At 48.7% G+C, this 23,572-nt stretch overlaps 1 protein-coding gene and 1 long non-coding RNA gene across 8 annotated transcripts; both read left to right on the top strand.

Moving 5' to 3' along the window:
- Window positions 1–1,597: 1,597 nt before the first annotated feature.
- Window positions 1,598–17,218, top strand: Pex26 (peroxisomal biogenesis factor 26). 7 transcript variants are annotated; one of them, NR_130903.1, is made up of 7 exons: window positions 2,048–2,863; window positions 4,091–4,231; window positions 5,640–5,947; window positions 8,482–8,628; window positions 11,893–12,128; window positions 16,263–16,395; window positions 17,009–17,218. NR_130903.1 is itself a non-coding variant. In XM_017321781.2 (5 exons), exons 1-5 carry the CDS (start codon window positions 2,646–2,648, stop codon window positions 11,994–11,996), a joined length of 831 nt encoding a protein of 276 aa, XP_017177270.1. In that variant the 5' UTR covers window positions 1,598–2,645; the 3' UTR covers window positions 11,997–14,573. The 7 variants fall into 7 exon arrangements, 6 of the variants coding, with proteins under 6 accessions (XP_017177270.1, XP_017177271.1, NP_083006.1 ...); XM_017321781.2 differs by lacking the exons at window positions 16,263–16,395; window positions 17,009–17,218 and having other exon boundaries at window positions 1,598–2,863; window positions 5,640–5,912; window positions 8,534–8,628; window positions 11,893–14,573; NM_028730.6 differs by lacking the exons at window positions 16,263–16,395; window positions 17,009–17,218 and having other exon boundaries at window positions 11,893–14,573.
- Window positions 17,219–18,933: 1,715 nt separating this feature from the next.
- On the top strand, window positions 18,934–23,159 carry Gm38651. The gene is made up of 2 exons (XR_869413.2): window positions 18,934–20,862; window positions 22,384–23,159. It is a non-coding gene; the product is annotated as a predicted gene, 38651 (long non-coding RNA).
- Window positions 23,160–23,572: the final 413 nt, after the last annotated feature.

Below are 23,572 nucleotides of genomic sequence, written 5' to 3' on the forward strand. Positions count from 1 at the left end.
CATCTTATTTGATGTGTGTGACTGTTTTGCCTACATATATGTATGTGTACCATGCGCAAGCCTGGTACTCCAGGAGGTCAGAAAGAGGGCATTAGATGCCATGGACCAGGCTCAGTCAGCCCCCCTCAATCCGTGGGAAATCAGGGGTTCTGGCAGGTGGGCATGGAGTTGGCGAGAATTGGAGAATTGACAAACAGACACATACACAAGGGAGTGCTGTATCTGGATGTAATTTTTCACAAGGCTTATAAAATATAATACAGAAAACAAAGGAGTAGGGTGTCACAACAGGCAAAGTACACTGAAGTATTTGACACAAAACAGAGGAATGACTTCAAAGGACTGACAGGAACCAGGTAATGTTTACAGTAAAGATAAAACAGCCCTGCCTAGGGTCAGCTAATGACAGGTAAGGATTTCACACCCTAGTCACAATTTGTGCTACTCCTTTGAGCCTTGTGAAAGCTAGCACCAGGGAGTTCTGCTCTAGCAGACCTTATCATGAATAATGCAACAACACAACCCCCCTTTTTCCTAGGCCTTGGTAAATACTTGCATATGAGAGTAACTTGGCTGTAATGAAGATTCTAAGTATACTTTGCTAAGCTTGCCCTGAGATTTCTAACTCTTATCCAGTAAAATACTGTAAGAAAGTATGCAAGACCCTCCACAATATTGCAGGGACAAATCTGGGGCATTCTAGCTATGGGAATGCCAAGGTTCCAGGAGGCTAAGTTTCCTTGAAACTCTTTGCCTTGTGACTGCTTCCAGGCTTTTAGGCCTGCCAAGCCAGTCACTACTGGAGTGGACATAGCACTGGATCCCCTGGATCTAGAGTTACAGATAGTTGTGAGCTGCTATGTGGGTGTTGGGAATTGAACCCAGGTACTTGGCAAAAACAAATGCTCTTAGCTGCTGAGCCATCTCTCTAGTCCCCAGTGGGGGGGAGAGGGGGAATTAAACAGTATATATATTTTTAAACAAGTGACATCCTGGCCCTTTCACCTTACACAGTCACAGGCTTTAGCAGACTTGACATTTCTGTCTCAGCTGTGTGAGGACCTTCTGCAGAGATTTAAAGACTGCCATGTCCTGTCGGTGTTAGTGATAAAAGAAAGGCATATATGATGTGAGCAGGTCTTAGCCTAGCACCTCGCTGTCTTATCCAGTCACTAAGGAGCAAGGGATTCTAGGAAAACTTGGGAGAGAGTTCAGAAGGTAGAGAACTGGACGAAGTAAAACCATGAAGACTGAGTATAAATGTGGAAGAGATAGGAAATCCTGCCTGAAGCACAGATAATTGGTGATTTATGAGTCTGTGTAAAATTATATAATAGGAAGTCAGGTGTGGTATTGCACTCCTTTAATTCCCGGCACTAGGGAGGCAGAGGCATAGTTCAAGGCCAGCCTGGTCTACAGAGTGAGTTCCAGGAAAGCCAGGGCTACACAGAGAAGCCCTGTGAAACACAAACAATATAAATAAACACATAAAAATACATATTTAAATGTATTTACTTTTTGTATATTATAAAGCATCAGTTCTTACATTGGTTCAGTACTGTTTTGAAGAATTGCATGACATGTGCATGGCTTTGTTTTTATGACATCCTTATTTATATAAACAATGCAGGATCCAGGAGTTTATGTAACTCACTTGTGTGTTGATGGTTCACCTACCTAATACAAAGCACAGATCAGATCTACCTCTGCCCTGACACTCCTTTCAGCCAAAAAAAGTGCTTTCTTTGGTTTGACAATGTTTTTGTGACTTATTTGTCGTGTGACCTATGTCACCTGTAAATAGAGTAATAGTCCTTAACTCATAGAGATGAAGAAATAACAGACAGAAAGCGCCTTTCCATTCTGCCACACTTTATAGCAGCATCGAACCCAGGAAGAGGAAATAGCCAGCTCCATAGTTTTCTTTTTCTTTTTTCCCTAAGCTTCCAGCAGACCCTTCTCAACGGACTCCTTCAGAGGTTAATAATAAAGGTGCAGGTAGCTCCACCTCCTAACTGGAATTTCTTCCGTTCGTCCTCTTCCGGTTAGCGAAGGAAGGATCACATTTCTCAGGACAAAGGCATTTCACTAATGGTTTAGCTTCCTCATCTTTTCCACCCCAAAGCTGGCGACCCAGTGCGTTCTCTCTGGAAGATGGCAGTCTCTGGGCGCGAGAGGTTCCCCGAAGCTTCACAGACCCAAGAGCCCAGGACTACAACTCCCAGAATCCTTCGCTCCAGCGTGCGCGTGCGTCGTAGTGGCTAAGAGGGGTGGAGAGGAGGTGTCCACCGTCGTGGGTTCCCCGTGCAGGTCTTCTGTTGTCGCGCTCTCTACTCTGGGAGTTTCGGTGCTTTTAGCACCGGTCCAGGGACAGGAGGAACTAGTGCTGGGCCTTCGGCAGCACTAGTCTTGAACAGACAGTCTTGAACAGGCCAGTGCCCCAAGGGTTAGGCTGTCAGTGAGCGCAGGCTGTGCCCGGGTCCAGCTCCTTCCTGGTCCTTCCTTAGGAACAGACCTGGAGAGGCGCGGAGGGGAAGAGTGCGAGGCTTGCGGGACATCTACCAGGCCCAGTCCGAATTTCCAGGAAGCTCCCGAGAAGCTGTCCTCCTGACGTGTGAGGAGACCTGGTCGAACCCAGGCTGGCTATGAAGAGCGACGCCTCGACGTCTGCAGCCCCTTTGAAAGGGCTCGTGGGCCCTCTGCGGAGCAGCGAGCCCGCGCTCGCCCTCCCCGCTGTGTCCCCCGCGGTGCACCTGCTGGAAGAGGCGTCCGACCTGTTGGTGGTGCACCTGGACTTCCATGCCGCACTAGAGACTTGCGAACGAGCCTGGCAGAGCCTGGCGGAGGAGCCCGTGAGTGGCACGTACGTGCTGAGCTATGTTCCGTTCTGGATCCTTTTGGGGAGGAACTCGGGTCTCTGAATATCTGGCATTGTGAGACTGCGCCAACCACACACCTTGCTTTCCCTAAGGGATCCTCTTTGAGAGAGGCTGGTTGCTCATCCTGCACCCGTGAGACTGTACAATGAAGTCAAATCATGCAACAATTTGGAGGGACGCCACAGTCAATTCTTGGCTCACCTTTTCAGTGCAGGACAGGGTAGATGTCTTTTAAGTGTTCAGTCGTGAGGAGGTTCAGTAAGCAGGTAGCAGCCTTCTTTGGGAACACACCTCCTATTTAACCTAGCCTTGGCAGGTTATAGAAAATGGGGGGTAGAGCGGGGTGTCAAGGCAAGAAGCACACTGTTCTGGTCCTGTTGCAGGACTGAGTGAATTATCTTTAGATTGCTCTGTCTAATGCATTGGCCTCCTCTGACAGCTGGAGGGCACCATTTCTCTGTGGAGTAAACCTTCCTAAGAGCTGTGTGAGGCCACGCTAATGGCGGGAGTAGTCAGAATAGTTAACTGAAGAAAAGCAAACACTAGAGAGACTTGACTGTGGTTTTAGAGGGATGAAGGTTGCACACCCGAATGTTGAGGGCTTTGCTTATGCCCATTGGATGTAATTTTATAGGGTTTTGTTTTTCGTCTTCATATTGAGACAGGGTTTCTCTGTGTAGCTCTGACCTGCAACTCACTGTGTAGACCTGCCTGGACTCGAACCCAGAGATCCACCTGCCTGTGCCTCTCAAATGCTGGGATTAGAGGCATGTGCCACCACTGCCCGGCTGGACATAGACAATTCTAAAAGACCAGTTAAGCTCCTATAGGAGCACCCAGCCAGAAGCCTCACCCCATGCCCTTTTCACAGTCAGCACACACTTAACTCCCACTCTCCGCCAGTGAGCACGTGCATGTTCACGGTGTGCTGTTCCCACAAGGTTACCTTTCTGTTTGTTCAGTTCTCATTCCACTTGGCTGCAGAGATGTGCGTTGGGCCATAGCTCGTGTGCCTCTAAGAGGTTTCCAGAACTTAACTCCAGGGTGGAAGGGCAGCCCAAGAGACCAGTGGTGAGGCCTGGGCCAATAAATAACAGAAAAGGTAAAGGTGAGCAGCCTCTGGGTCGGACGCTGGCTTCCTGTCCCAGCGTGGAAGACGGAGTGGAGAGAGGGGAAACAGCCTGAACCTGACTTGTGTTTTCTCTTGTCAGCATTGTGGAGGTGAAATGCTCCCTGTGTGTGGTGGGGATCCAGGCTCTGGCAGAAATGGATCGATGGAGAGAAGCCCTGTCCTGGGTCCTCCGGTACTACCAGGTTCCTGAAAAGCTGCCTCCCAAAGTCCTGGAGCTGTGGTAGGTCCTTGTGCTAGAACCAGGTCAGGGTCAAATCATGGGTCCTCCTGAGTCAGGGTCTCCTGACTCCTTTGTCCTCATTCCCAGTCAGTTCCCTTCGAATTCGGGTCTCACTGTGTTCAGACCTCACACAATGGCAGTTAAGGATGAGAGGCGGGCATTTGGGAGTAGGATGGAAGAAGAGAGAGCACACCCAGATAGTAGTGAAACAGGCTGACAGGAGGACAGAGCCAATTGCGCTTCCTGATGCCTCCTGGGGATCTCTAATTCTTAGAATAAATTCAGGTGTATGTGGGTATGTGTATAAGTGGTATGTGTATGGTGTGTGTGCATGTGGGTGCACATGCATGTGTGGGTGGAGATCAGAGAAGGGTACTTGGAGGCCTCTATCACTCTCTGCTTTATTCCTTTGACACAGGGCCTCTCCCTGAACCTCACATTTTTTCTTAGCTAGGCTGATAGCCAGCAAACGCCAGTTGATTCTCCTGGCTCTTCCTCCTCAATGCTGGGATTACAGGCGTGGGTGGGGCCACATCCAGCTTGTCACGTGGCTGCCAGGGTTGCAACTCTGGGCCTCAGGCTTGGACAGCAAATATTTTCCATTTTGTCTTATTCTGCGTAAGGGTGTTTTGCCTGAGTGTTTGTCTGTACTGCATGCATTGTATGTCTACACTACATGTGTGCCTGGTGCCCACAGACGCCAGAAGACGGCATTGGATTCCCTGGACCTACGGTTACAGTCAGTTGTGAGCCTCCATGTAGGTGCTGAGAATCAAACCTGGGTTGCTCAGGAGGAACACCCAGTGCTCTTAACTTCTGAGCATCTTTCCAGCCCTCAGTCTCTCATTCTTAAAAAAAGTTACTATTATTTTTAAAAGTTATTTGTGTGTGCACATGAATGCTGGTGCCCTCGGAATCCAGAAGATGGTCTCAGATATCCCAGAGCCTGAGGAAAACCTGAGGTGGTTTTGAGCTGCCCAGGATCGTTGCTGTGAATAAAACTCTAGGGCTCTGCAAGAGCAGTGCTCACTCTTAATCACTGCCTACTACCCCTAGCCTCTAATATTATTATTAATATTTTAAAGATTATTATTTATTTTATGTATGTAAGTGTACTGTCACTGTCTTCAGACACACCACAAGAGAGCATCAGATCCCATTACAGATGGTCGTGAGCCACCGTGTGTTTGCTGCTGGGAATTGAACTTTTGGAAGAGCAGTCAGTGCTCTTAACCGCTGAGCCATCTCTCCAGCCCCTGGTCTCTAATTCTTAACAGTGTCCATGCTCCACAGGGACAGGCTGGAGGACCTGGGAGGGTAGGATTATAGACATTTGTAGTTTTGAAGATAAACCCCTATAGAGCACTGACTCTTCTTTTGGGGGGGACTGTGTTGTTTGGGGACACAGCATCCTTTTATACAGCAAAATGAAAGAGCCCGGAGCTGTGCTGGATGTGGCCAGTGCCTGGCTCCAAGATCCAGATAACCAGGGCCTTCCTGATTATGGATCGCTGGCCAGACTCCACGTGTTCCGGCTGCTGCTACCCTCGGGTCGCTTGTCAGAGGCCGAGGAACTGGCAGTGCGCTCTGCGGCCTTCAGCGAGGAGCAGCGGGTAGAAGCGCTCCAGGCCATCCACTTAGCACGGCAGCAGCACACGCAAGAGCACACGCAGGAGCACTCGGACTCCCAGGAGCCCCAGAAGCTGAGGCAGGAAGGTAGGACATCAGGGCTTTGTGGCCTCTGCAAAGCAGTCTCGTGGCATCCCCTCGACACTGCTGAGTTTCTTAAGCTGAGAAACTTAAGACTAAACTGTGTTGTATGCAAACCAAGCCAGACTCTGAAGTTGGAGCGCAAGGAGAGAGTCTCACATGGGGGAGGTGGTGTGGGGTCTCCTGACCCTGACTTGTCTCTTGAAAAGAGACCCCTTTGGGTCTGATCAGGCTGGGATCCTCTCACTAGATTTTTTTCCTTCCGGCTCGCTGGTATGGAGCTGTCACTCCTCCCTCAAACACTGGCCCCAATCCACACGCAGCCAACTCTGTAACTCACAAAGTAAAAATGGCCTCCTTCTTCAGCTGTGGGTCGTTGTGCCCAGCCTCCTATCTGCCTTCACTGAACTAGAGCTTTTGAGTATTTTGTTTTCTCAGCTGAGGTCTGCCTCGTTCTTTAGCACACAGTTGTGCTACTCGCTGGCTCCCGGTAGCATCCCTACAGGGCCGTGGAGCGGACTTGGGAGTGGGGTTGTCCTGTTGCAGGAACTTTAAAGGCCCTTGGCCCAGACCATCCTCCCTGCTCAGGCCCTTCAGACCCTCTCACCTCAGTCTGTGTGTGAAGACTTCCAGGGCTAGAAAATCACCTCTCTCCTGAAGCAGGGCCTTCTGGTTTTTACATCAAGATATAATTTATTTAAATTATGTCTTTGAAAGTTAGCATATAGTGTGTGTGTGTGAGTAAACTTGATTATATCAAAAAAGGTTGCATCCCTTTATTTTGTGGTGGAATAAGTAAATTAAACAAAAATTTAGATATAGCAAATTATGGTTGCAAATTAAAAAGACAAAACCAAAACCCAGAAGTTAATCAGGTTGAAAGGCTGTACAGTTCAGTGAACTTCTATGCAGTTAGAGTATCCATTTGGAAAAGAAGCCCCGGGTTCACACTGGGGTTATACTGTTATACTAAATACATTTTTGTGTGCTTATCTGCCACCAGAAACAAAGTAACCATTTCAGAGCAGAACTAGAGACCAGTTAGCTGTATCCCCTATTTCAGCACTTTCTGTCTTTGGACAACTTAGGGATCATTAAGCCTTCTTCTTTTTAAAATTTACAGAGAAACCTATTATTTTAATTGGAAACTATCATCATGTTCTTTAAGGGCTGTTCAATGTGGACCTGCTGGGATCGATCCACTTGGTTGCAGGTTGTGCTTTCAGGGGTTGCCCAGCCCCACCACCATTGTCTTAGTTGCTGTGACAAAACACCATGACTAAAGCGACTTGAGGAGGAAAAGGTTTATTTCATCCTACATTCTACAGCACAGTCCATCACTAAAGGAAGTCAGGGCAGGAGCTGATGCAGAGGCCATGGAGGGGTGCTTGCTCCACCGGACTTGCTCAGACATCTTTCTTATACAACTCAGGACCACCAACCAGCACAGGGATGGTGCCGCCCCCTTGTGGGATAGCCTCATCCACGTCAATAATTAATCAAGAAAATGTCCCAAAGGCTTACCCACAGGCAATCTGGTGGGGCATTTTCTCAGGAGAGGTTCTCTGTCCCCAGATGATTCCAGACATGAGAATGAGCACAACCATAACCCGTGTGACAAGGCCAGGATGTCTCTCAGGACGGGCGTCTCATTCAGGATCCCAGTCTGGAGCGCTCTCTCTCTCTCTCTCTCTCTCTTTCTCTCTCTCTCACTTTCTCTCTCTCTTTCTCTTTCTCTCTCTTTCTCTTTCTCTCTCTTTCTCTCTCTCTCTTTCTCTCTCTCTCTCTTTCTTTCTCTCTCTCTCTTTCTCTCTCTTTCTCTTTCTCTCTCTCTCGCTTTCTCTCTCTCTCTCTCTCTCTTTCTCTTTCTCTCTCTTTCTCTCTCTCTCTTTCTCTCTCTCTCTTTCTCTCTCTCTCTTTCTCTCTCTTTCTCTTTCTCTCTCTCTCGCTCTCAAGACAGTTTTATTTCTTTAATGTATGTGAGTACACTGTTGCTGTCTTCAGCCACACCAGAAGAGGGCATCAGATCCCATTACAGATGCTTGTGAGCCACCATGTGGTTGCTGGGATTTGAACTCAGGACCTCTGGAAGAGTAGTCAGTGCTCTTAACCGCTGAGCCATCTTTCCAGCCTGAGTTCTCTACCGCTTATATTAAAGGCCCTCCATTTCTTCGTGTTAATGTGTCACAATTATTTTACACAAGTCAGTCCGTAATACGAAGAATGCGTACACAGATGCGTAAATCTTCTGTCCACTGACTGCATCTTCATACAGCCTGTCCTTAAACATCTTGGGTAGCTGTGGACCTACCAGATCACATAGATCCACACAGCTCAGGGGGAGAATGCTTGCCAAGCATCTACAAGGCCGTGGGACCCATCCTCAGCACTACAGAAGCCAAATCAAACAAACCTTTCAGTATTTCCTTTTGAACTACTTAGTGAACTGTGCAAGGAAACCATTCTCACTCGGTTTGGATGGACTCTCCAGATCTGATTTGCCTGACTCACCCTGCCATGATGCTCTGTCCCCCGGCCAGGTTCGTTCTCCCAGAAGTTGCTGTCGCTGCTGATGCTGCTTCGCCGGCTCTGGGGCTCCGTGGTGAGCCACCTCCTCTCGCAGCCCTTCAGAAAGGGCCTCCTGGCTGCCTTGATCCTCTGCCTCTTGATTCTACGGTTTGACCCAGGTGAGTGAAGGGCTGTGGCAGCAGGGTCCCTGGGAGCAGGTGCGGCCTGGGAGGGAGCCACCTCCTGTGACATTGAGCCTCCTCCACAAAGAACAAGAGTCTGCCTCCCCTGGAGCAGGGACCAGGCCTAGAACCTAGAGAGCAGTTGGAGAACATTTCCTTGCCGCCCTGCATGCTGATGGATTCACCCAGGCACTGTTCCGTCTAGGGGCGACCTCTAGTCAGAATGTAACATTAAGAAGCTTCCTTCTCCCTGTTCCTCCTCCTCCTCCCTCCCCACCGTTTTCTCTTGAAGAAGTTATCTGTGAGTAAGGGAGATTGTCCCACAAGGAACCATCACAGAACCTCACTGGACAGGCCTTAGCCTGCTCTCCCGAGTGCTTCTCCTGTCCTCAATTCCCTGGGCTCCCTCTAGCCCAAGCTACACAGCCACAGAGCCTGCCTCCTCTCTCATGAGGGGCTTCTGGCTGCCCGTGCACTCAGATTTCCACAGGTGAGCCCCGGCTTGTGTCCACCGAAGGCCATGTCACGAAGAGCAGTATTGGAGAGGCTCTGGCTTTTGATCAGCTATTGTAAAATAGGCATGGGAGCCAGGCGTGGTGGCGCACGCCTTTAATCCCAGCACTTGGGAGGCAGAGGCAGGTGGATTTCTGAGTTCGAGGCCAGCCTGGTCTACAGAGTGAGTTCCAGGACAGCCAGGGCTACACAGAGAAACCCTGTCTCAAAACAAAACACAACACAACAAAACAAAACAAAACAAAACAAAACAAAACAAAACGGGAGCTTCCTGGAGGTAACACCTAGAACAGTGTGTGTTGATCCAAGCGTCTTCTGGCTAGCGTGACCCTGAAATTGTAAATGGAAGTCTGATGCATTTTAGAAGATGTGGGGAAAATTTTTGAAACAGCTAAATGATATTCTGGTTTATAGAATTTTCCCTGAAAATTGAGCCTTTGTGTGATTAATCTCTTCTGCCTCACTGTGAGGTGGAGGTGAGACTTGGGGGAAAAACACCTGTGTAGTGGTCACTCTGATTCGGAGACACTGGGCCACCGTTAGGTGACTGCCATTCGAGAAACATCCTTTCCCACTTTAGAAAAAAAAAAAGTCTTGCTGCATAGCGTGGAGTTTCTGCCTCCCAGATGCCGGGCTCCCCAGTGCATCACCAAGCCCGGCTTCTGCTTTACCCTCTGGGGGTGGTTAACTACTTTTCTCAAGAATTTAGATGTAGGACAGGATTATGCAACTTTCAAAACCAAGGAGAAATGAGAAACCTTTCATTTTCTTTCACCGTTGGTTGAGAAATCTAATTACCAGAGCAACTAGACCAGAGCCTCACAGTTTGCCTGGTTCTAAAGCTGCCACCTTTAACTTTAGGTACCTGTTTCCCTCACTTCCCCTCGCCTTTGTTGGACCCTGAGCAGGAATGTCCCCTCTGGACAGCTCTGTTGGTTATACAGGAAAGCCACCAGCAGCTTCCAGTGACAGAGCAGAAATGACGGGTGGGCAGACACACCCAAGTGGGAAGCTGGCAAAGGGAAGTGATTTCCTGGCTGTCCCAGACTCTCTGCTTTGCATACTTGATAAGACTTCCCCTTAACCCGGGTCTCCTAAACAGTGGCGAAGAAAGCCATTCAAACTTGGGTGTGTACTGAGCAGCTCAGAGCTTCCTCACCTGGGTGCAGGGAACTTGGGAGAAGGAGGTCAGTTACTTTAAAGAAAAATAACAGGTGTGGAGGGCTGGGGTGAGAGTTAGGTAGCATATGGCATACGTCCACGTATGAAGGACTGGGTTTCCTCCCCAGCCTTAGAGGAATAAGCACCTTTCTTTCTTCCCCCTGCTCCCACGTGTATGTGAGTGTGTGAGTGTGTGCAAGAGTGCACCAGCAAGTGCAGATGTTCACATGCTTGCATGCTAGAGGTTGATGTTGGCTACTCCAGATGATGATGATGACAATGATGGCAATGATCATGACAGCCACCAGGGATTAAGACGAGGGCCTCATACTGGCAAGCGCTTTACCCACTGAGCCATCTCCTTGGCCCTAAATGCTGCTTCCCTCCATTTAGAGGGGCAGGTCTGTGTGTGTCCCATGGCCTTGCCCAGGCTGGCCTCAACCTCGAGTCCCAGCTGGGGCTCCTGTCCCAGCTTTCTAAGGTGCTGGGGTATTTTTTCTGTTTAAGAAAGAAATATGCATTCCTTACTTGAGAGGCCAGGGCTGAGCTCAGACCCACGCTTGCCTGCTATGGACTAAGGCCTGGGTTCAGTTCCCAAGCACCACCTAGAACCTGGCGAGGTGGCTCACGCCTGAAGTCCCAGCATTAAGAGAAGAAAGCAGAAGGCTCAGCTTGGCTATCCTTGCCTGGGCTACATGAGACCCCGTCTCAAGCAAAGTAAACCAACCTCCCCAAGTCAAACCAACACAAAGGTAGAAATATGTATTTCCTGTATGTTTGTTTTTAAAGTCTATAATCCAGACAAGGAAACGAAACAAATGGTAGAGTTTTCTTTATGTTCACTGTAGTTAATTTGTGGTAAAACTGTCACAGGGCTCCAACCTGAAAAGCAAAGAAAGGCGCAAGTGTAGTGAAAGTTCCAGATGGCTCTCCCCGCGGCAGCCGCTGCTGTCAGTGGTATTAGTTATTTCTTTCGGGAAGTAGAGTTGAGGCTTACTAGACTTTTTTTTTTTTAGACTTAAAAAAATATGTATGTGTGTGCACCATATGCATTCCTGGTTTTCTTGGAAGCCAGAAGTGTTGGATCCCCTGGAACTTGAGTTACAAATGGTTGTGAGCCTTTAGTGTGGGTTGTGAGCCTTTAGTGTGGGTTGTGAGCCTTTAGTGTGGGTGCTGGGAACTGAACCTAGGTCTTTGTAAGAGCACCAAGTGCTTTTAACTACTGAGCTATCTCTCCAGCCCCAATTACAAATTTTAATAAAGGCCTAAGCATTCGAGTTAAGAAAGAGGCATTTGGAAGAAAGCAAGACACACCTGAGACACACCCAAGACGGAAACATAGTGGAGACTTCTCAGAGTCACCCGTGGCTGTGTAACTATCAGAAAGATTAAGATGTAATAAATCAGAACTTTTTCTCCCTAGAATATTTAAAGTTACTGTAATTCAAGTGGAGAAAACCTCTTAGAGAAAGAGAAGTTCCTTGTTGTTGGAGAGGCTGTGACTAGCAGGAGGCCTGGATGTGTTTTCTAGCTACCATGGAGGGGCCGAGGGAAGAACACTCATGATGGTCTCTCCCTTCCCTACAGCAGCTCCTTCTTCGCTGCCCTTCCTCTACCAGCTGACCCAGCTCTTCCGCCGGATCCAGAAGGCCACACTTTCTCGGCTCTACCCCCTCGCCCTCCGGGACTGAGTGGTCCTACCTGGCTGTCTCTACCTCTTACACTCCACATCTATAGAAGCGGAGAAGTTGAGCCCAGTGCCTGGGTCCAAGATGGCACCTTGGGAATGGGCCCATTGGTTCTAGAAGGAGTGACCAAGGCAGGTGAGCCATGGATGGCTGACTTTGAACCCTCCCTTTGGTATCCCACTGTGGCTGGCCTCAGAGGGAGTTTGGGAACAGTGGTGCCCGAGGCCCAGTGCACAGAACACAAGTCTGGCTGCCCAGAACACTGCAACAGCTCATCAAAAAGGAGGGTTAGGAGCAGGGAGTGGGGCTTGAGACAGTCTCATTTCTTGACAAAGGCAGAGGGTGACTTTCCAGATCTGGTGCTGAGGGATCTGGGATTTACAGATTTACCTCTGAAAACTGCTCTACAGCTCAGAATTTGAATTTGAGTAAGACCAGAGGTCCCTCGGTCCCCCACTCCCCTCCTCCATACCCTTCCCCCACGCCCCTCCCACAGATCAGTTCACCATCCCCTCCCATTGGTCTGGCAGTAGGGCAAGAGGCTTTCTGCTAGAGGCCTTTTGCTGTTCAGACCGGATATGGCTTCTGACTCACCCAGGTGGCCACCTGGAGCAAAGTGAGCCTGCCTGACCTTATCTCTGGGGAATGTGATCTTTCTTGGTGCCGCTGAGTCTTAGCTCAGTTTTCCAGCTCGCCAGGGGCCAAGCTCTGCCCTCTGGGACCCAGTGTCTTCCCACCACACCCCACCCCACCACCTTTTGATCTGTCTAGCCAACTGTGTCACACCACTGTCTCTCCTTGATCCTTTCTCTGGGTCCTAGTTGTGGTCCATTGTTTGAATAATGCCCTAGTCTCTCTGCTCGTGTGGTGTGAAAAGTAGGCCAGGCTCAGGGCTGACAGCTGAAAATGGAACTGGGTAATCAGGTGAGCTGTGAGAACCGTGGGGGCTGGGCAGAGGGGCTGGGGGGTGGGGCAAAGGGACAACCCCAGGGAGGAGGCACTGCGTGCGTGCGCTTCAGCCTCAGCATTTCTGTGTAAAAAAATACAGGCTCCTCTGGTGCCGCCAGGAAGGAGGTCCTCAGCCGCCCACCCACACTGGATCCCTGACACGGGATGGCAAGAGTGCAGAGGCTTTGCTAGTCTTTTGTTGGCTGATATTTAGGAACTGTGAGTCAACAGCTTTTCTCTAGAAGAGGAAACGTCACAGAAACTTACTTAGAATTCCATCTAAACCCTGAAGACTTGGCAACTAGGTTCATCATTTTTTTTTTTTTTTGTATGCCTTTTAAGTAGACCCTAGATCACACTGGGGAGGGAAAAGGATTCAGGAAGGGTTGAAATCCCTTGACAGTGATTCCTTCAGTGTTGTCGCCCAACTTGGCCCAGAACACCTGGGCTCCAGTGCTGAGCTCCGCCCTCCAGCTTCGAGCGTCTGTGACTCACACACCTTATGACAGTGGTTTTGAAGTGAGGACCTACCCATTCACTGCCCTAGAAGAAACTCCTTAACGGCTTTCATGGCCCACAGGATACAAATCCAGATTCTTTTTAATAGAAACTTAGGCCAGTGTTCGCACGTCTGGCTGACAGCTCCTTTACTGTGTTGCCCTGTTCGCTGAGCAGGCTGTACTCTAGCTGCCAGGTCCTCCTCAGGCCTCCCTGTGATGGCTTAGCTGTATCTGCTGGAGGGTCTTGGAGCAGCTCTGCTCTAGACCCTTGGCTTTCCAGGCTCTCAAGGGTTACCCAGCATTCTTTGCTGCCCAGCCCATCTCCTGCCCCTCCTGTAGTGGGGGCCTGGTGGTGGGTGGTGGGACTGTTTGCCTCTTCCAGTGCCGTAAGCTCCATGAGGCTGCAGAGTGTTTGAGTCGGGCTGGCATTCCTGTGTGGGTGACTGTTGGCCAGGGTTCTGCTTTCTCATCTGTAAGTCGGTTCTCTTCTCACAGGGCCTCTTCTACGAGTAATGGGCACTTAGGACTCTTGGCACTTTTGACAGCCACTAGGAAGAGTTCTCGTGAGCAGTGGTATTCCCAGGCTCAGCTGAGCATGGGTGGGTCCTCAGGGCTGAGTGGACTGGTGGAAGAGGGCATGCGCTTCTGGTGCTGTGAAACCCTGAACAGATCGGCTTGTCTTTCTGCTCTCTCCTGATGCTCCTCACAGTTGTTCTGCTGGTGGCCCATGGGGCTCTGTTTATTTTTACCTGACTGCTGCAGGGCTGTCTGTACCTTAACCACCTGCCTATCCAGCCAGGAACTCGAATCCCAAACTGTTGCTGTTACTTTGTCCTTTCCAAGGATGTAGGCTGGTCCTCGGCTCTGGGCTTAAAGAGGTCAGAGTGAAGGGAGGGCCTTCTTGGTGGGTCCAGCACAGCAGCCATCAGCCAAAGGTAGCTTTTGAGCATTTGAATTGTGTGCGGCTCATCCACGTGGACACATGCTGTAATTGTTAAACATGCACACTGGATTTCAAAGACCAAGTACTAAAAAATAAAATAAAAGAATGGAAACACAAAGATTTTTATATTGACTGTATGTTGAAATAATATTTTAGATATATTGGGTTAAATAAAATCAATTAAAATAATTTCATCTGTTTCTACTTTCTGTAGTGAGGCTTCTAGAATGTTTAAAATGTCCTATGCTGCTTGCATTTAGATAGTGCCATTCAAGACACCACACACACTGGCTAGTCTCAGAGCGGGGATCAGTGTCCACGAAGAGCAGTGCATGCTGGGACTGGGAGATGCTAGGTCTAGAGAGTCTCAGTTGCAGATGGTATCTTGCAGCCACCTTTTTTAGTTAACGAAACTGAGACTCAGAAAGGTGAAACCATTTGTCCTAAGTCACAGCCTGAATAAGACCCAGGCCTCCTGATCCTCTAGTTTTCTGTCCCCCCACTCCTAATCTTCTCTGTCATTCTCTATATGGAGTTCATTGTTAATAGGAAGATGTATCAGGGAAAACTGATAGAATTGACCAGCCCTCAGGTGTCTGCAGTGTGTGATGTGGAACAGACATTCTAACTTGAGGAATGCCGAGCATAGCTGGAGCAGCTGTCCCATGGTTAGACAGGAGGCTGGGCTGGTGTGGGTGGTGGGATCAGGTGGAGGCAGGCAGGCATCAGGATAGCCAGCACCTGAAGGAGATGTGTAACATCCCCTGCTCTTTGCACGTATATGTCTGCACATATGTATATGAAGACCATTAGTATACTAGAGTTTTACACATACAAAACAATGCCTAAGGTGTAGAAGGGTCATCATGGGACACAAAGCCTGTCCCTTCTGTGCCTTCATTTCCATGCTCCACTTTCTGCCCCAGGGCAACTGCTGCAGGGTCCTCAGATGTATTAACCCTTCCTTCAAGTTTTCCTTTCTCTTACACAGTGAAAGTACACTGTTTTACGCACCCTTGCCTCGTTAGAAGAAACAATGGAAAACCAAAACCAAAACCAACTTCACTGATCAAGGTGACTTTGCCCCCTGTGCACACAGGCCGACCTGCCCCATTTTTTCATAGTTGTATGACAAGATCACTTTCTCCTTTAAAGACAAAAACAGGCCCTGGGGAGATGGCTCAGTGGTTAAGATCACCTGTTACATTGCAGAGGGCGTCAGTGTGCTTCCGGGTATCTACATGCTGGTGCAGCCATCGGCATCTCTAGTTCCAGGGGATCTGACCTCCTTGGTTATCAGGCACACAGTGGTACACCTACATACATGCAGGCAAAATACCCACACACATAAACCTCTGAGTTAAGAAAACAACCAACCTCGGGGCAGGAGAGATGGCTCAGCGGTTAAGAGCACTGACTGTTCTTCCAGAGGACCTGAGTTCAAATCCCAGCAACCACATGGTGGCTTACTATCATCTGCAAGGAGATCTGATGCCCTCTTCTGTTGTGTCTAAGGACAGCTACAGTGTATTTACATATAATAAACAAACAAACAAACAAACAAATCTTTTAAAAAAGCAAGCAAGCCAGCAAGCAAAGAAAACAACCAACCTACTGACCAACCAACTTTTGTGATGGTGTCCACACCACCACATGGCCTGGATTGGCCAATGGAGCCCTGGATGAAGTGATAGTTCTGTTTCAGGCTCCTGAGTGCTACCACCACTGGTCTCCAAAATGGTCAGAGCTCTTTACTGTCACAAGCACAGCGTGGCTGCTCTGGCCACCTGGTTGCTGCCCAGCAGCAATGTCTGTGTGTCTGGGTGGAGGGCAGGGTGATGTATATTCTGGACCTGCAGATTTTTCCTAAACCCACAGGCTCCCTTGAAAGCTGCCAGAAAAATGACTGAAAGAGAAAGGTCTATGGGAACAGTGTCTAGGGAATGGTCAGCCCGACTTTCCACTGTTTGTAAAAAGCTGCAGGGTCAGTGGACTTCGACCTCCCAGAGTGGTGAGTTTTCCTCTGCCTTAGTTAGGCAAGCTGCTTGTTCCTGGCCCTGCTCATTGGAAGTTAACAGACATGCTTAAATGTAGGCAGGCCCCCGTGCTTCTCTCCCTCCGTGGTTTGCTCCCCTTCCTTGGTACTTTGAATTAGAAGGTAAAAGCAATGAGCGTGATGCCTCGAGAAGCTTAGAAAGCCCTGCCCTGGGTTAAGTAGATCCAGATGGTGTCAGCCTCTGCGCCTTTTGATAAAACACAAGCTTGGCTCTTTTATGGCGCTGGGGGTAATTTAGGGCATCACACCTGCTAAGCATAACCCCTCTCATCAGCTACCATTTTCCTCGTCTCAGAGCATTGTTTCAACCTGTCCACCTATCTGAAGTCTTGCTTTTCACAACCTAAGTGCCTCTCGTACCAAACTGAAAACACACAATACAGTAAGGTTCTGAGAGAGAGAGAGAGAGAGAGAGAGAGAGAGAGAGAGAGAGAGAGAGAGAGAGAGAGAGAGAGAGAGAGAAAAGAGAAGATACCTATCATAGTGATTGTTCTATATTATTATTAAGTATGTGATTAATTTCATACTGTATCCAACTTATAAACTTAACATTTTATTTAACTATTAGGTATGTGAACAGGCATGGCACAGCATCTGTATGGAGGTCAGAGGAAGAAAACCTGTGAGAGTTGGGTCTTTTCCTTCACCATGTGGGTCCTGGGAGTCAGCTCAGATCTTCAGGCTTGGATGTAAGCACCTTTACCACCTCCTGAGCCATCTTGCTGGCCCCCAATTTATTATCTTTATCACATATATGTATATAATAAATATAATAAGGAAAACAAATATATATATATATATATATTAGTATTTCCCACTATCCTCAGCTCAGGCATTCACGGGGGGGGGGCAGAGTTTCATTTCTTTTTTTTTCCTCATTTACATTTTCAATGCTATCCCAAAAGTCCCCCATACCCACCCCCCCACTCCTCTACCCACCCACTCCCCCTTTTTGGCCCTGGCGTTCCCCTGTACTGGGGCATATAAAGTTTGCAAGTCCAATGGGCCTCTCTTCCCAGTGATGGCCAACTAGGCCATCTTTTGATACATATGCAGCTAGAGACAAGAGCTCCGGGGTACTGGTTAGTTCATATTGTTGTTCCACCTATAGGGTTGCAGTTCCCTTTAGCTCCTTGGGTACCTTCTCTAGCTCCTCCATTGGAGGCCCTGTGATCCATCCAATAGCTGACTGTGAGCATCCACTTCTGTGTTTGCTAGGCCCCAGCATAGCCTTATAAGAGACAGCTATATCTGGGTCCTTTCAGCAAAATCTTGCTAGTGTATGCAATGGTGTCAGCGTTTGGAAGCTGATTATGGAATGGATCCCTGGAGAGTTTCATTTCTTTGGGTAAGATAGAGGTAGTGTGTGAGTGTGTGTGTAGTGTGATGATCCCCCTGTGTGTGTGTGTATGTGTGTGTAGTATGATGATCCCCCTATGTGTGTGTAGTGTGATGATCCCCCTGTGTGTGTATGTGTGTGTATGTGTAGTATGATGATCCCCCTGTGTGTGTATGTGTGTGTATGTGTAGTGTGATGATCCCTGTGTGTATGTGTAGTGTGATGATCCCCCTGTGTGTGTATGTGTGTGTATGTGTAGTGTGATGATCCCTCTGTGTGTGTGTGTGTAGTGTGATGATCCCCGTGTGTGTGTGTGTGTGTGTGTGTGTGTGTGTAGTGTGATGATCCCCGTGTGTGTGTGTTTATGTGTGTGTAGTATGATGATCCCCCTGTGTGTGTGTAGTGTGATGATCCCTGTGTGTAGTATGATGATCCCCCTGTGTGTGTGTAGTGTGATGATCCCCGTGTGTGTGTGTAGTGTGATGATTCCCCTGTGTGTGTGTGTATGTGTGTGTAGTATGATGATCCCCCTGTGTGTGTATGTGTGTGTATGTGTGTGTATGTGTAGTGTGATGATCCCTCTGTGTGTGAGTGTGTGTGTGTAGTGTGATGATCCTCCTGTGTGTGTGTGGTGTGATGATCCCCCTGTGTGTGTGTGTGTGTGTGTAGTCTGATGATCCTCCTAATCAAGCTTGCTCAAACTGAGCTCACCATGTAGCAGAGGGTGACCTTGAACTCTTGAGCTCTCTGCCTTCTCCCCAGCTGCTGAGATTGCAGCCTGTGCTACCATGGCCTTCAGCTTTCGTTTCCCTTTTCAGACGTTTTCTTGCACTTAATAAAAAAATCATTCTCCAGGTGTGATGGCGCATACCTTTAATCCCAGCACTCAGAAGGTAGAAGCAGGGTGGATCTCTGAGTTTGAGGCTAGCCTGGTCTACAGAGTGAGTTCCAGGACAGCCAGGGCTACGTTCATTTTGTTCAGTCAAGAGATGCGTTCTGAGCCGGGCATGGTGGCGCACGCCTTTAATCCCAGCACTTGGGAGGCAGAGGCAGGTGAATTTCTGAGTTCGAGGCCAGCCTGGTCTACAGAGTGAGTTCCGGGACAGCCAAGACTACACAGAGAAACCCTGTCTCGAAAAACCAAAAAAAAAAAAAAAAAAAAAAAAGAGATGCGTTCTGAGGAGGCTTAACAGCCAGTGTTCTTCCTGCCCCATGCTCCTTAGCTGTGTGTCACCCTGCTCAGTTTGTCAGCCACCTTTCTAAGTACTTCCCATAGATTAGCAAATTGTATCTTGCAACACATCATGAGGCAGGGCTGGAGATGACAAACCAGATAGAGAAGGGCTTAGCAACTTACTTGCTGGGCTTTGTTTGTCTGTTAAGTGGGGCTAGGATTGTAAACTAGGCTGACTGGCACCTGAGGTCAAATTCTTACCTTCCATTGTTGCACCTAGAATGAAGCTAGATGCATAAGAGGGAGTGTAATAAAGAGGAGATGGATGAAGTTGGATTTTGGTCTTGATAGTTAGAGGAAGGAAGGAATAGGGCAGGAGTTGGGGAGCAATAAAGGCAAACATCAAGGCTATGGGGTGAGGGCAGGTAGAAGGAAACTTTGGTGCCTGTTTCGTATTGTCCTTGCTCAGCTCACCAGCCCTGTGCCGCCAATGACAAAGATAGCTTGCTGATTTCACCAGGATAATGCAGGTGGATGGGCCACACTCCCGGTTGCCAATGGCCTTAGTTGGATTCCAGCCGATAAGCTGCCTCTCCCAAGAAGAGCCACTTGGTGCCTTTGGTCCTCTCCAAAGGGTTGTCTGAGATTCTGTTTCCTCTCTTTAGTCTTGTACAAAGGCGAGAGCTGGCAAAATTGCCCGTGACCCTGAGATGCTGCCATACCTAGTCCTGGTCTCTCTTTGGCAGTAGATGCTAGCTAGCCTCCTTCTGGCAAACACACACAGATCTAGGAAATCCTGAGTGTCCTGCTGCTCTCCTCTTAGCAGTGTAGTGTTCTGTCCCACTCACGGGTTTCATTGTCTCCTAGAGGGCTTGCTTTTTATAGATGCTGCAGACAGTGGCCAAAATACATGCGTGTGTGTGTGTGTGTGTGTGTGTGTGTGTATGTGTGTGTGTGTGTGAGTGAGTGTATTTTGGAACTCAGAGTTTTGTATATGCTAAGCACAAACTACTGCCAAACTGCAAGGATTAGTAATCCCTTCAAGGCCTTTTTGTTTGTTTGCTTTTTTCGAGACAGGGTTTCTCTGTATAGCCCTGGCTGTCCTGGAACTCACTTTGTAGACCAGGCTGGCCTCGAACTCAGAAATCTGCCTACCTCTGCCTCCCAAGTGCTGGGATTAGAGGTGTGTGCCACTACCGCCCGGCTTTTTTTTTTTTAAAACAAGGTATATGTGATAGTTTGTGTATGCTTGGCCCAGGGAGTGGCAATTAGAAGGGGGTGGCCCTGTTGGAGTAGGTGTGGCCTTGTTGGAGTAGGTGTGTCACTGTGGGTGTGGGCTTTAAGACCCTCATCCTAACTGCCTGGAAGCCAGTATTCTTCTAGTGTAAGACTCTGGCGAGCCTTAGCTTACCAGGGGAGTGGGGAACCGATGCAAAAAGCAAGAGGAATTTATTGTTCCAACATGTTGGGGTTACCCTGCACATGGAGAGAGAAGGACCACGAGCAGCCCATCCAGTAGCCTTTATACAGTTCTCCAGGCAGCAGCCATTAGGCACCATGTGATTGGCAGAACAGTGCGACTTTTAAACTGATTGGTCTATAGGGAGTGAATTGGCCGGACAACGGGTTGCAGAATGTGTCTATGAGCTCCAGTGCTTGGTCCCTCCCCCCTGTGGTCTGAGGAATGTAATTAGCTCTCCCTTCCAGAGGGGAGGGGTGCCTGTGTTCTTTATAACCTTTGGCTTCCAGGAGGGGAGGGGTCTGGTGGACTTTTCTGAAGTTCCTGAGTTGACTTCTTCACTCGCAGCCTTCAGATGAAGGTGTAGAACTCTCAGCTCCTCCTGCACCATGCCTGCCTGGATGCTGTCATGTTCCTGCCTTGATGATAATGGACTGAACCTCTAAACCTGTAAGCCAGCCCCAATTAAATGTTGTTCTTATAAGATTTACCTTGGTCACGGTGTCTCTTCACAGCAGTAAAACCCTAGCTAAGACAATATATACTGGGAGGAATAACTCAATGGCACACTTTTGCTGTATGAGGGAGTGGGCCCTGTGGAATTTAGGAGTCTGGATCCTGAGACCTTAATTTGTGAATTGATATCATGGTTCCCATTGTTTTGACAATCATCTTTCCAGGGCGTCAGTTTCTTTAAAATATGCAGGTGGTTATCTGAGTTGACTTTAGATGTCTTGAGGGGTCTAAGCTTTAGGTGCTGGCCTCTAGGGTGCCTGAAGCAATTGATGAAGGAGATAATAAGTTTTCCTTGGTCCCTTGACCTTAAATGGCCTCTGCAATTTGTTCTCTGTGCAGTCTTGACTTTCAGCTCCACGTACTCACTGCCTCTTGTTCCCTTCTACTGAGCTCCATGGGTGGTCTGTGTGGTTAACCAGAGGCCGTGCTGGTGTCTGTGGCCCATGCTGCTGCCCCAGGCTTCAATGAAGCTGGAGATCCACATTGATGTAGCCGGTCAGTGCTGCTGACTGTTGACTTGGTGATGGTCTCAGGCTCTGCTGCCTTGGGGGTCCATGCAGATGTGAGTGGCTTGTATAGGCCATGAGTGGATCGGGGTCTAGGTATGGCCAAAGGCTGTGTTGATGCCTGTGGCCCATGTTACCACTGAAGGCCATGCAGATAGATATCTAGACTGTTACCTGAAGCCGTGAGGGCCTTGCTGAGCTGTCCCTGCTCCTTACTGGTGGTATGGACACAGGAGAGAGCTGGCCCAGGTGGTGTAGGTGTGGGAAAGCTGTCCTGCCCCTTGCTGGCCACCATTCAGTGGCACAGGGGCCTGGTGGAGGCCCAGGCTAAGCAACTCAGCTACCACTTGGGCCCAGATCCGGGCCTTTGAGTTAGCCTACCCCAAACATCTCCCCCATCTATGAGCTGCTGGGGCTCATGAAGGAGCTGGGCTTTTGGAACCAAAGCTACAGGATCTCAATGACTCAGGGTATCTGTGAGGAGTCTCGGCAAGGGTCCTGTGTTGATGGTGTAGCAGCAGCCAGAGGCCTTGAACCAGACCAACGACTCATTACAGTGAGCATTTGCAAGTAAAACTGTTTGGGCAAAAGGGACTGTGTGACACGCTGAAGCTCCCAATGCCACTATGATAAAGGGACGCGTGATAGGGAGGCGGGAAAGACAGGAACAGGGTGGTATGTGCAAGGCAGAACTGGAGACCCAACTGCTGTGACAGGTGTGACAGAAGGCTGTGGCTGATGGAGGAGCAGCTTGTTGCCCAGAGGGGTCAGTAAGACTTGTAGTTGTTGTTAATTTTAATTTTTTATTTTCTTTTTCAGGGGAGGTTACAAGGGTTGGGGTGGCCATGAAATAATTGGGAAATAAGGGATTGGGGTGCATGATGAGAAATTCTCAAAGAGTCAAAAGATACTATGTTGGGGAAAAAATAAAGGCACTTCCTATTTCCAGGCGGTCGGGTGAGTTGAACAAGAGTTGAAACTGAAGAAGCTAAAGAGACCATCACCTGCAAGCTCCCATTTAAGACTTCAGCTAGTCAACATGGTGGGGGCGTGGAGAATCAGGGCCAGAGTGAAGATGTCGTCTTCTCCAGCTTGAGACAGAGAGACCCAGCCACCCAAAGCTGACGTCAGAAGAATTCCCTTGAGAGGGGCTGCTGGGAGGGGTAGTCTTAAGGTTGTCCTGAGATCTGCTTTTTCCCTGGTGGTAACCTGGTTACATCGGCCGTAACCATGGAGACTTGAAAAGGGGGCCACTGTGTCTGTGACATTATGGTCCAAATGTTCACTCTTCCTTTTCCAAACGCCCTTCAGACTCTGAGATAGTAAGGTTGGAATATTAACACATAAGTATGTTAAGGCAGTAGGGGGCACGCAACACTAATTACCGATGTCAAGTACTTGAATCTAGGTTGTTTCACGATGAGATGTTGCTTGCTGTCGGTCACAGGTCATGGGCACCTGGACATGAACGCTTCTTCCTGGTTCTTTCCACAAGGTAAACTTCATCTTTGGCACACACCCCATACCTGTCAGCACCCTTCAGGTCTAAGCCAAGAGAACGTGGACAAGCCCCTTCATGTAGGTTTGGCTTTCCAGTTACTGGTTCACAGCCAGCAATCACACTGAAGCTCAGGCCTCTGCCATCAGACTCCTGGATGTGAAGGCAAACTCTGCTTTTTAACAGTTGTCTAATGAGGACTAAGAATCAACACACAGACTAAGAAATAACACAGAGAAAGCATTTACTCAATATCAGGATATACTGCACAAATAAACATGAACATCACCAGTAGGCCTGGATCCCAGGCCCTCAGGAGGGTGAGACTGGTGGATCCAAAGCCTTGTAAGTTTAAGGTTATCTCCCAGGTAACATGGTGACACTGCCTCAAGAATAACAGGTAAAAAAGGAAGCGGGGTGGGGTTGGCTCACACCTTTAATCTCAGCACTCAGGAGGCAGATCTCTAAGTCTGAGGCTGGCCCTGTCTTCAGATCTTCAGAGCAAGTTCCAGGATACCAGGCATACACAGAGAAACCCTGCCTCAAAAATAAAAATAAATAATAGAATAAAAAGAAAAGGAAAGAAAGAAAGAAAGAAAGAAAGAAAGGAAAAGAAAGAAAGAGAAAGAAAGAGAAAGAA

This window comes from Mus musculus, chromosome 6, assembly GCF_000001635.26.
Source record: "Mus musculus strain C57BL/6J chromosome 6, GRCm38.p6 C57BL/6J".
Classification (NCBI taxonomy): domain Eukaryota; kingdom Metazoa; phylum Chordata; class Mammalia; order Rodentia; family Muridae; genus Mus; species Mus musculus.